The sequence below is a fragment of the Trichomycterus rosablanca genome, chromosome 14 (assembly GCF_030014385.1).
Source record: "Trichomycterus rosablanca isolate fTriRos1 chromosome 14, fTriRos1.hap1, whole genome shotgun sequence".
Taxonomy (NCBI): domain Eukaryota; kingdom Metazoa; phylum Chordata; class Actinopteri; order Siluriformes; family Trichomycteridae; genus Trichomycterus; species Trichomycterus rosablanca.
Window position 1 is genome coordinate 175,001 of NC_086001.1, and position 12,500 is coordinate 187,500.

The 12,500-nt window shown below is 42.3% G+C and overlaps 1 protein-coding gene across 1 annotated transcript in view; it reads left to right on the plus strand.

Moving 5' to 3' along the window:
• The first annotated feature begins 1,659 nt into the window (after positions 1 to 1,659).
• The window catches only part of znf219 (zinc finger protein 219), a 14,645-nt gene continuing 3,804 nt past the window's right edge, over positions 1,660 to 12,500 (plus strand). Inside the window, exons 1-4 of the mRNA XM_063008792.1 lie at positions 1,660 to 1,729; positions 9,527 to 9,604; positions 10,201 to 12,094; positions 12,194 to 12,325. Coding sequence (XP_062864862.1) covers positions 1,688 to 1,729; positions 9,527 to 9,604; positions 10,201 to 12,094; positions 12,194 to 12,325 — 2,146 coding nt within the window. The 5' untranslated portion in view covers positions 1,660 to 1,687. The remainder of the gene's footprint in view (positions 1,730 to 9,526; positions 9,605 to 10,200; positions 12,095 to 12,193; positions 12,326 to 12,500) is intronic.

Below are 12,500 nucleotides of genomic sequence, written 5' to 3' on the forward strand. Positions count from 1 at the left end.
GTGTGTTCGTGGTGTGTCTGTGCACCTTTAGGATGCTTTTACAGAACTCTGTGTGCAGGGTCTCTAATGGATGTTTGTCCCAATTACAGAATTGATGGTGTGTAAGCGAACCCCAAACTTCACTGCCATATAGAGCAATCGCTTCAATTATTGATTCAAAAATTTTAAGCCAGATTCGAACTGGAATTTCCACGAATGTTTGACGTTTTATGGCGTCGACGCCCTGCGAGCTTTTTCTCTCAGTTCATTTACTGCCGGGTTAAAGTTTCCTGTGGAACTGATGTTCAGTCCGAGGTAAGTATAATCTTTAGTGTGCTCAATTTCATGCTGTCCTAATTTATATGTGTGTTTGGTTCCCTGAGATCTGGCTCTTTTCTGGAAGGTCATAATTTTGGTCTTTTTGAGGTTGACGGTCAGGGCCCAGGTCTGACAGTATTGCTGCAGCAGGTCCAGTTTGTGCTGGAGACCCTGGGCGCTGGGGGACAGCAGGACCAGATCATCTGCATACAGCAGGAGTTTAATCTCTGAGTCGTGTAGAGTGAGACCGGGCGTGGCTGAGTGCTCTAACATGGAGGCCAATTCATTAATATAGATGTTAAATAGAGTTGGACTTAAACAGCAGCCCTGTCTCACTCCACGCTCCTGAGAGATGAGATGTTTCTCTTACTGCCGATTCTTATTCCACACTGGTTTTCTGTGTACATGGATTTAATAAGATCGTATGTTTTACCCCCTACACCACTCTCTAACATTTTATAAAACAATCCTTCATGCCAAATGGAATCAAAAGCTTTTTTTAAATCAATAAAACATGCAAATATTTTAGAGTTATTTTGAACTACATATTTTTGGATCAGGGTGTGTAGGGTGTAAATATGATCGGTAGTGCGGTAATTTGGTAGAAAACCAATCTGACTTTTACTCAGGACGTTGTGTTGGGTAAGGAAGTGTAATAATCGTGAGTTAATGATACTACAGAATAACTTCCCCAGGTTACTGCTCACACAGATGCCCCGGTAATTATTAGGGTGGAATTTATCTCCACTTTTGTAGATGGGTGTTATGAGACCTTGATTCCAGATTTCAGGGAAGGAACCGACACTCAGAACCAGGTTAAAGACTTTTAACATCGCCAGGTGAAATTTGGAGCTGTTGTGTTTGATCATTTCATTCAGGATCCCGTCAGGTCCTGATGATTTCTTTGTTTTTAGTTTTTTAATGTTGTCTTTAAGTTCCTGCTCAGTAATGAGAGAGTCTAGAGGATTCTGGTGGTTTTTAACAGCCCGTTCCAGTTCCTCTAACTTACTAATAATTAGATTTTGTTCAGGATTTGAATCTAATTCTACATTTTTAAAGAGTGATTGGAAATGGGTTGTCCAGATATCCCCATCCTGAATGGCCAATTCTTCCTGTTCTCTATGTTTTAATTTATTCCAATTGTCCCAGAATTGATGTGTGTTGATTGACTGTTCAATAGTTGTTAGTTGTTTTTGGGTGTACTGAGCTTTTTGGTTCTGAGTGTACGTTTATGTGAGAGAGAGGGGTACAGGGGGTGGTTGTATACCCTCTCTCTCTCTCTCTCTCTAATGTGTTGAATTGAGTGAGTGAGTGAGAGAGAGAGGGGTACAGGGGGTGGTTGTATACCCTCTCTCTCTCTCTAATGTGTTGAATTGAGTGAAACGTAATCATGACGTGTGAGGTGATTAATCTGCTCCGCTCAGGCTGCACAGTAAGTACAACCGTCCCTCACTCCTTCATCTCTATATAACTCACTCATTCACTCACACACACACACACACACACACACACACACACCGCGCTGCTGCTTATGAACGGGTGAATGTGTGTGTGTGTGAGTGAGAGAGACTTTGTTGTTTCGGAAGCTCGCGCTGTATCGCTTTGAACCCCGCGCGGCTCTTTGATCTCCGGTATCGGTTCCGATGTGAGGATTTAAAATCACATGATCATACATGTAACACTGATCCGGCCTGTGTGTGCGGTGTGCGCGGAGTGTGCGGTCCTAGCGAACTCTAACCGAGCGGGTTCAAGTACGCGCGAGACTGTCGGAATACGATTCGTATATAAACACACACACACACACACACACACACACACACGTAGTGAGTGTTGCACGGATTACACAGCAGAGTTCGGATGCAGCAGAACTTTCCCTCTGAGTTCCAGAGCAGCGGAACCAGCAGGTTCTCCATCCGAACTTTTACTGTGTGTGGATCAAAACATTCGTTTTAGATTCAGATTCGGTTAATCGGTTCATCCCGTGATCACATGCATGCAGGTTTGATTCTTTGTGCATTTTTACAGCCCCAGAGCTGCAGGGATCAGATCAGCAAACGTGCATGCAGTGGAATTAATGTGATCATGTGATCTGATTAATCAATGCACAATAAAGCTGCATGCAGATCGATAATTCTATCGGTACATCAACCGACTCTGAACTAAGAGACTCGATCACCCCGATCCCGGTATCTAACATGCACATGTACTAAATATTATTATTTTATTATATTATTTTACATGCATCTGATATGCACATGTCTGGCCTGACCATGATCGCGGGATCTGTAATCGTTTCTGTATTGTTAAACTGAGAGCCATACATGTAACATGTATACATACACTGATGAGGCATAACATTATAACCACAGACAGGTGAAGTGAATAACACTGATTATCTCTTCATCACGGCACCTGTTAGGGGGGGGGGGGGGGTATATTAGGCAGCAGGTGAACATTTTATCCTCAAAGTTGATGTTAGAAGCAGGAAAAATGGGTGAGCGTGAGGATCTGAGGGCCAGATTCTGACGACTAGACGACTGGGTCAGAGCATCTCCAAAACTGTGGTCAGTACCTATTAAAAGTGGTAAACTGGCCGTGTGGTCCGATCCAACAGACGAGCTCCTGTAGCTCAAACTGCTGAAGAAGTTCATGCTGGTTCTGATAGAAAGGTGTCAGAATACAGTCATGCAGATTTCTGAGCAGGAGCTTTATGTTTCCTGTCTGACGTCCTATAAGCCGGTGGTAATGTAAAGCTTGCTTGACTGTGGACAGCAAACACCAACTTCCTCTCAGCTTTGGGTTTTCTTTTTGACCTCGGCAAAAGAACAAAAGACAGCCGTGTTATCGCTTTCCGTCCAATCCATTTGACTGAGTAATCAGACTGATCACGGAGCGTCACAGTTTGTTGCGTATGGGGCTGCAGAGCCGTAGATCAGTCAGGGTGCCCATGCTGACCCCTGTCCACCACCGAAAGCACCAAGAATGGGCACGTGAGCATGGGAACTGGACCACGGAGCAATGGAAGAAGTGCGTCGCTTACCTGGGGAACACACAGCACCAGGATGCATTATGAGAAGAAGGCGAGCCGGCCGAGGTGGTGTGATGCTCTGGGCGACGTTCTGCTGGGAAACCTCGGGTCCTGCCATCCATGTGGATGTTACTGTGATACGTAGCTCCTACCTAAGCATTGTTGCAGACCATGTTCACCTTTTCATGGAGATGCTTCCCTGATGGCAGGATGATGCTCCCTGCCACAGAGCTAAAATGCTTCAGGAACAGTTTGAGGAGCACAACAACCAGTTTGAGGTGTCGGCTTGGCCTCCAAATTCCCCAGATCTCAATCCGGGTGGGTGCCAGATACCACAGCACACATTCAGGGGTCTAGTGGAGTCCATGCCTCGACGGGTCAGGGGGACCGACACAATATTAGGAAGGTGGTCATAATGTTGTGTAGGTATGTTAGTGTATATATAGTTATGGATATATTGGCCTAACTACAGTGTAACACTCACCACTCACTGTCACTGTACTATTATTTATCAGATACACATGTGCAGCACATTGAAAGTCTTTCTCCATGTATCTCCGCTTGTTTTGGAAGTTGGGCTCAGAGCGCAGGGTCAGCGAACCAACAATCTTCTGATTGACAGGCCAAAGCTCTACCCACTAGGCTACGACTGTCCCTTAACACTTACCAGTTATCTGAGGTGCCTCCTGCATGTGTACGTCAGCGTATACCCTAATATTTATTGTAAAAGTTAGTGAAGGTCACTAATGTCGCTATAGTCGGGCCCCTAAATAAGGCCCTTTACCCTCAGTTGCTTATTTATGTGAGTTTTATGCAGCTTTACACGCATGATTGTGTCATTTACAACCGGACGGGTGTTATTTTTATTCCCTTTTTACTATTTCTTGTTTCTATTTTTTATTTCTATTTCTTATGGGACGGTGGGAGCCTATTGGTTAAGGTACCGAACTAGTAATCAGAAGGTTGCTGGGTCAAACCCCACCCCTGCCAGGTTGCCACTGTTGGGCCCTTGAGCAAGGCCCTTAACCCTCAATTGCACAGACTGTTACTGTCACAGTACTGTAAGTCGCTTTGGATAAAGGCGTCTGCTAAATGCTAAATGATGTAAATGTTGAGGGTTTGAATCCAGGCTCTGCCATGCAGCCACTGTTGGGCCCTTGAGCAAGGCCCTTAATCCTGTCTGCTCCTGCGCTCTGACCCCAGCTACCAAACAAGCTGGGATATGCGAATAAAGAATTCCGTTGTTCTGTACGTCTGTATATACACCGATCAGCCATAACATTAAAACCACCTCCTTGTTTCTACACTCACTGTCCATGTTATCAGCTCCACTTACCATATAGAAGCACTTTGTAGTTCTACAATTACTGACTGTAGTCCATCTGTTTCTCTGCATGCTTTGTTACCCCCTTTCATGCTGTTCTTCAATGGTCAGGACCCCCACAGAGCAGGTATTATTTAGGTGGTGGATGATTCTCAGCACTGCAGTGACACTGACATGGTGGTGGTGTGTTAGTGTGTGTTGTGCTGGTATGAGTGGATCAGACACAGCAGCGCTGCTGGAGTTTTTAAACACCGTGTCCACTCACTGTCCACTCTATTAGACACTCCTACCTAGTCGGTCCACCTTGTAGATGTAAAGTCAGAGACGATCGCTCATCTATTGCTGCTGTTTGAGTCGCTCATCTTCTAGACCTTCATCAGTGGTCACAGGACGCTGCCCACGGGGCGCTGTCGGCTGGATGTTTTTGGTTGGTGGACTATTCTCAGTCCAGCAGTGACAGTGAGGTGTTTAAAAACTCCAGCAGCGTGTTTTATTTTGTTCTCTTTGTTTGTGCAGTTAGATTTGAGTGTTTATTGTTGTCTCTGACAGGACGTTTAGGATTGTGTGAGTTGTTCATTATTTCTTGATGTGAAACAGACGGTGATTTATCACCCTGCAGGAGTAACGTGATCGTGTGCTGATGTGATGATGTGATCAATAATCACGTTCCTGTCTGAACACGCATGTTAGAATCTGCTCACAAATTAATGCACATCAGCCATTACTTCCACTTTCTTTATCATTTGCACTTGTGATATAACATCATTATAAAATGCAGAAATCGTTTAATGCGTCGTAGCGCAGGAATAAATGCAATATAAATGATATTTGCATGAACGGACGATTGTCTGCGCGTCTACAGTCATCCTGCAACCAAACAATAAGCCTGCGTGCATGATCTGCATCCTAATGAACGTCTGATGGGGTTTAGCATGTCGCACAATGTCACGTTCTTTATGTTCCTGATCATGTGACCTGCACGGACTCTGGGTTTAGAGACTGGGAGCGGGGCTGCAGGACGGAGAGTGCTCCTGCTTCTGTCCTTTTGTTCATGTTTAGGACGAACCGCGTGAGTCGTGCAGACGCTGCGTTAGCCACATTAGCAGCTACATTAGCATGAGCGTTAGAGTGTGACTCAGGGCGGGGTGAGGGAGCGAGTCTGAGTCCTGATCCCGGAGTCTGGCAGCACCAGCGGCGCTCATCGTAGATCCAGTCCGGTCTGATCTGATCTGATCTGTGTGGTTTTATTATTTTGTACTTGAAACCGGCAGTGAAACTGAAGATAAAGCCGTGATGGCACTTCACTGCTCCCTCTGCCCCCCTCACACCCACCGTGTACCCCTCCTCCTGCTCCCCCTGCTCCCCTACGCCTCCCCATATACCCCCCCCCCCCTCGTCATCTTTTGTGGAAAGAAAATGAGGAAGAAAAATGGAGGAGACTCAGAAAAACAACCTCCTCCCCTCAGTCAGCCATCAGATCCCCTAAACCCCGCTGGAGTTAGAGAGGGGCGAGAGGAGCCAAGGGGGCGGTTTAATTTATCAGCTCCACTTACCATATAGAAGCACTTTGTAGTTCTACAATTACTGACTGTAGTCCATCTGTTTCTCTGCATGCTTTGTTAACCCCTTTCACCCTGTTCTTCAATGGTCAGGACCCCCACAGGACCCCCACAGAGCAGGTATTATTTAGGTGGTGGATGATTCTCAGCACTGCAGCGACACTGACATGGTGGTGGTGGGTTAGTGTGTGTTGTGCTGGTATGAGTGGATTTTTAAACACCTCACTGTCACTGCTGGACTAAGAATATTCCACCAACCAAAAATATCCAGCCAACAGCGCCCCGTGGGCAGCGTCCTGTGACCACTGATGAAGGTCTAGAAGATGAGCGACTCAAACAGCAGCAATAGATGAGCGATCGTCTCTGACTTTACATCTACACACACCCCTCTCTCACCTGTCTCCATATTCGGAGCCCCCCAGTCTGCCGGCTGATAGCAGCGTCCTGGCACGGTGCCCACACTGGCACTGAAACACACAGAGAGTGAAACCACATTAGGAAATAATGGGATAAAGAAACAAAAATGAATTAGAAATGAACTGACACTAAAACACACACACACACACACACACACACACACACACACACACATACACATGTACACACACTGAGACACACATACTTAAACTATGTGTGTGAGAGGGGTTCATCTAACTCTACACGTGACATACTGACAACACAAATCATTCATCAGTCCTGTTACTCCATCATCAAAAAAATATAAATATATATATAACCCTAAACCTAACCCTATATAAATAAATAAAATATATGAATAAATAATTTTATAACAATAGTAAATAAATAAATAAATATAAATAAATAAATAACTTTATAACAATAGTAAATAAATAAATAAATATAAATAAATAAATAACTTTATGACAATAGTAAATAAATAAATATATATAAATAAATAACTTTATAACAATAGTAAATAAATAAATATATATAAATAAATAACTTTATAACAATAGTAAATAAAATATATGAATAAATAACTAACAATAGTAAATAAATAAAATATAAATAAATAACTATAACAATAGTAAATATATATATATATATATATAAATAACTTTATAACAATAGTAATAAACAAAATATATAAATAAATAACTGTAACAATAGTAAATATATATATATATATATAACTATAACAATAGTAAATAAATAAATATATATAAATAACTAACAATAGTAAATAAATAAAATATAAATAAATAACTATAACAATAGTAAATAAAATATATAAATAAATAACTAACAATAGTAAATAAATAAAATATAAATAAATAACTATAACAATAGTAAATAAAATATATAAATAAATAACTAACAATAGTAAATAAATAAAATATAAATAAATAACTATAACAATAGTAAATATATATATATATAAATATATATATATATATATATATATAAATAAATAACTTCATAACAATAGTAAATAAATAAAATATATAAATAAATAACTTTATAACAATAGTAAATAAACAAAATATATAAATAAATAACTGTAACAATAGTAAATAAATAAAATATAAATAAATAACTAACAATAGTAAATATATATATATATAACTTTATAACAATAGTAAATAAATAAAATATATAAATAAATATTTAACAATAGTAACTATATATATATATATATATATATATATATATATATATATAACTTTATAACAATAGTAAATAAATAAAATATATAAATAAATAACTATAACAATAGTAAATACATATATATATATATATATATATATATATATATATATAAATAACTTTATAACAATAGTAAATAAATAAAATATATAAATAAATAAATAAATAACTATAACAATAGTAAATAAATAACAAATATAAATAAATAAATAACTATAACAAATATAAAAATAAATATATAACCCCATAATAATAATGAATAAATAAAAAAATAAATAAAAAAAATCTATAACTTTATAACAATAGTATTAATTAAATGAATTAATATATATATGACCTTAGTTCTGCTTTTGATACTGTTGACCATGACATACTTGTTGGTCGCCTGGAAAAGTGGGTGGGGTTACAGGGAGAGGCCCTGAATTGGTTCATATCTTATTTTAAGAATAGAACCTTTTCAGTGAATATTAGCAGCTATTTCTCTTCTTCTGCTGATGTCTCTTGTGGTGTTCCACAAGGGTCCATACTAGGGCCCCTCCTTTTTTCTCTCTATATGCTGCCATTGGGTCAAATAATTAGGAAGCACAATGTCAGCTTTCACCTGTATGCTGATGACATACAGCTTTATCTTCCCATTAGACCGAATGACAATGGCTCGTTAACATCTCTTAGCAGTTGTCTTGAGGACATAAAGAGGTGGATGGCTGACAATTTTCTTCAGCTGAATGAAAGCAAGTCAGAGGTTATCATTTTTGGGGGTCCTCATCACATCAATAGTGTCTCCAATAACCTTGGTCACTTGTCTACATGTGTCAAAACATCTGTGAGAAATCTTGGTGTTATCTTTGACTCTGACCTCCGATTTGATAAACAAATCAACTCTGTGGTAAGGAATAGCTTCTTCCAGCTCAGAAATATTGCGAAGATGAAGCCTTTTCTCTGCTATTCTGACCTGGAAAAAGTTATTCATGCATTCATTTCTGCAAGAATTGACTACTGTAATTCTCTGTATATTGGGATTAGTCAGTCTCTGTTGCGGCGCTTGCAGGTAGTCCAGAATGCAGCAGCAAGGTTACTGACTAATACCAAGAAAAGAAACCATATTACACCAGTCCTTGCCTCACTACATTGGCTGCCTGTTCAGCACAGGATTCATTTTAAAGTGCTTTTATTTGTTATTAAAGTGCTTAATGGTCAAGCCCCGGCTTATCTCAGTGGTATGCTTTCTCCCGCAACCGCACAGCGATCTTTAAGATCAGCCACTCAGAATTTGTTGACTGTTCCTAGGGCTCGTTTGAAGCTAAAAGGTGATCGTGCATTTGCAGTTTATGCTCCGAGGCTATGGAACACTCGACCTCCTACTATTCCACAAGCACCTTCGGCCGCTGTTTTTAAATCACTCCTAAAAACATACCTTTATAAGCTGGCATTTGAACAGTGAGGAGCTGTGTTAATTTTAATTGTTTAGTCTATTTGTATTTGTTTTATTTTGTCTCTTACTCTGTATTTTTATTTGGTTCTTACTTTTTTAATATAAAGTTGTGTTATGTATGCTTATTCGATGTACAGCACTTTGGTCAACGTAAGTTGTTTTAAGAGTGCTTTATAAATAAAATGTACTTACTTACTTACTATTTATTTCGGGTGCAGGTGGCGTGGAAGCTCCCCAGTGTTCCGGTGAAACCCTCCTCAGATCATCAGCTTCATCATGGAACCCACACAGCAGTAGTGAGTAGCAGCTCCTCACTGATCCATGATCACGTTCATCTGTAGGTGCAAACACACCCCACATGGCCAAAAGTATGTGGACACCTGACCATGACCTACTGCAAAACAGTGGGCATTAATATAAAGTCATCCAGAGATTTTGTAGCTATAACAGAAATCAACATTCCAAATCATCCCAGTGGGGTTGAGGTTCGGGGTCTGAGTCCTCCACACAAAACTCAACCCATGTCTTTGGATGTTTATGGATCTCAATCATGGTAGCTTCAGCATCACCATGTTGCCACTGTTGGGCCCCTCAGCAAGGCCCCTAACTCTCAACTACCACAAATAAAAGGACTTAAACTGTCGCCTTGATGTTGAAAGAATATAATTGATTGTATATAAGGGTTCAATAAACTCAATAATTAGGAGGGGTGTCCACATACTTTTGGCCATGGCGTGCACTTACAATAGTTTGTTTTGTATTAGCAAGTCTCAATTTGGAACTATCAAGTAGCAGGTGATCGATGCCACCGTGTAAAACTGTGTATGCACACATGTGGGCACCATGCCATCCTGATGTTCCTGAGACTCTTCTCTTTCTCTTCCTGGAGCAGAGTATGGATTCTCCTACTGAATGTGTGTTGGCGCTGCCCTCCGATGTTCCTCTGTCACCACCTTCAATGCCCTCACTAGACAACAGTCTTCATTCCTCACCCCAAACCCCTCCATCCAGCCAGTCAAGTCCTCTAGCTACACCCTACAACCAACTCTCACCCTTCACCTTCACCTACGCCAACCAGCAAGATGATGACGAGCTTTCCATACCCCCATCTCCAACTCCAGCTGTGGCACTGTTTCCAGGGGCCGACACGCTGTGCTCCTCGTCTACAGAAAGCAGCCCGCCGGCTACACCTTCTGCCCCTCTGCCTGAGTTTGTGGTACTTGAGCACGCCCTCTCTTCTGCCAACAGTGGCACCTGCAGCGATGAGCTGGACCTTCAACTCTTTAACAATGAAGGTGTTGATGTACAAGGAAGTTCTTCCAGTGGCACTGGGCTCAGGTTCCCCTGTCATGTTTGTGGGAAGAGATTCCGCTTCCAGAGCATCCTGTCCCTTCATGCTAGAGCTCATAGTCTAGACCGAGATCGCCGAAATTCTGCCCCCTACAGGACCACACCAGGTAATCCTGGGCAGAAGCACATGAAGGACAAGGTTATCCAAAACCTCAACCAGAGTCCAACATCCAGGTTAAATCCAACTCTGCGAGAACTTCCGAAGGAACCCGTTCAACCAACAAGCCCTCAGTTCTTAATTAATGAAGCCACACCCTTGACTCCACCTCTAACAGGAGAAGTTTCTGGATCTTCTCCATCAGGCCCCAGCTTGGTTGAAGACCAAACCTCTACTGTTCCAGCTCCTGCCTTCCGCTGCCATGCTTGCAAGGGTAAATTCCGGACCGCCTCTGAGCTCGCTCGTCATGTCCGGATCCTTCACAACCCTTACAAGTGCACCCTCTGTCCATTTTCCGCCAATCTGGAGGAGCATCTGGCCGCCCACCTGCAGGAAAGCCACCCTGCTGATAAACCTGTGCAACGTTCTGTCTTCCCATCCCGTCCGGTCACAGTGCCACCACAAGCGCCTTCACTACCAGCACCTGCTGTTCCAGCCTTCCGCTGCGAGACCTGTGGTCAGCGCTTCACCCAGTCCTGGTTCCTCAAGGGCCACATGCGCAAACACAAGGACTCGCTCGACCATAAGTGCCAGGTTTGTGGACGTGGCTTTAAGGAGCCTTGGTTCCTCAAGAACCACATGAAAGTCCACCTTAACAAATTGGGCCTTAAGGCTGGCCTGGGAGAACTAGCACCTAATGGGCCTGGACATTCCAAAGGTTCTTCCGGGAACCATAACTTAGGGGCTTTCTACTCCAACATTCTCCTGGCACACAGTGTGGCAGCTGGAGGAGCAAAGAGAGGAACTCGTGGTGGAGCAGAGAGGTCAGAATCTTCTGGATGGAGCTACCTCAGGTTAGCGAATGAGAGCAGCGGTACCAGCTGTGTGGAACGCCTTCAGGCAGTGGCTCAGGTGGCAGAGTTGGGTAATGGTGGAGATAGATCAGAAGAGGGGGTGGATGGTAAAGATCAGGCTGCCATGTGGGACCTTGTGACTGGTAGACTGGCAGCAGTGCAGCAGAGATCCCAGCAGCACTTCCCTTCATTACAAGCTGAGCAATTACAAGCATATTTAAGTGGCATTAAAGAGGAACCGGGGGCATCCACGGGCCCATGGGAGTGCCCCGAGTGTGGAAAGCTCTTCCAGAACCTTCAACAACTGGTAGCTCACTCACGGGTTCACGGTCCGAGATGGCAAAGGTACCCGAGTGTACATAGTAATGCAGGGATGGAGGAGGATGCTGGACCTAAACCTGCCGGAACCCATGGAGCTGAGAGCAGAGCACCTACCAAACCGGTCCAGTCAGGAGAAATCAGTGCTGCCATGGAACAGCTCTCTGGTAAGGATCTACAAGACTTCTTGACAGGCTGCTCACCAGGTTCTGACCTTCACGTGTACAGGAACTTTACTGAGGTAACTTTTACTACTTTTACTATAGGAGAGAACAACATGAGAGGAACAGGACCTGTGAGAGAACGAGTACGAGGTACAGGAGTTAAGGACTGTCCTTACTGTGGTAAATCCTTCCGCTCCTCACATCACCTGAAGGTTCATCTACGAGTTCATACAGGTGAGGAACTTCACTACAGTTCAGGTACCTTCATAATGCAGGTCAGATCCACACAACACTGAGACATCACACCAGACGGGGGAGTCACGTGTTTCTAATAACATCGAATTCATGTCTAATCTTTAATCTAATCTAATTAACTGTTTATCTGTATCATAATAATAACAATAATAAT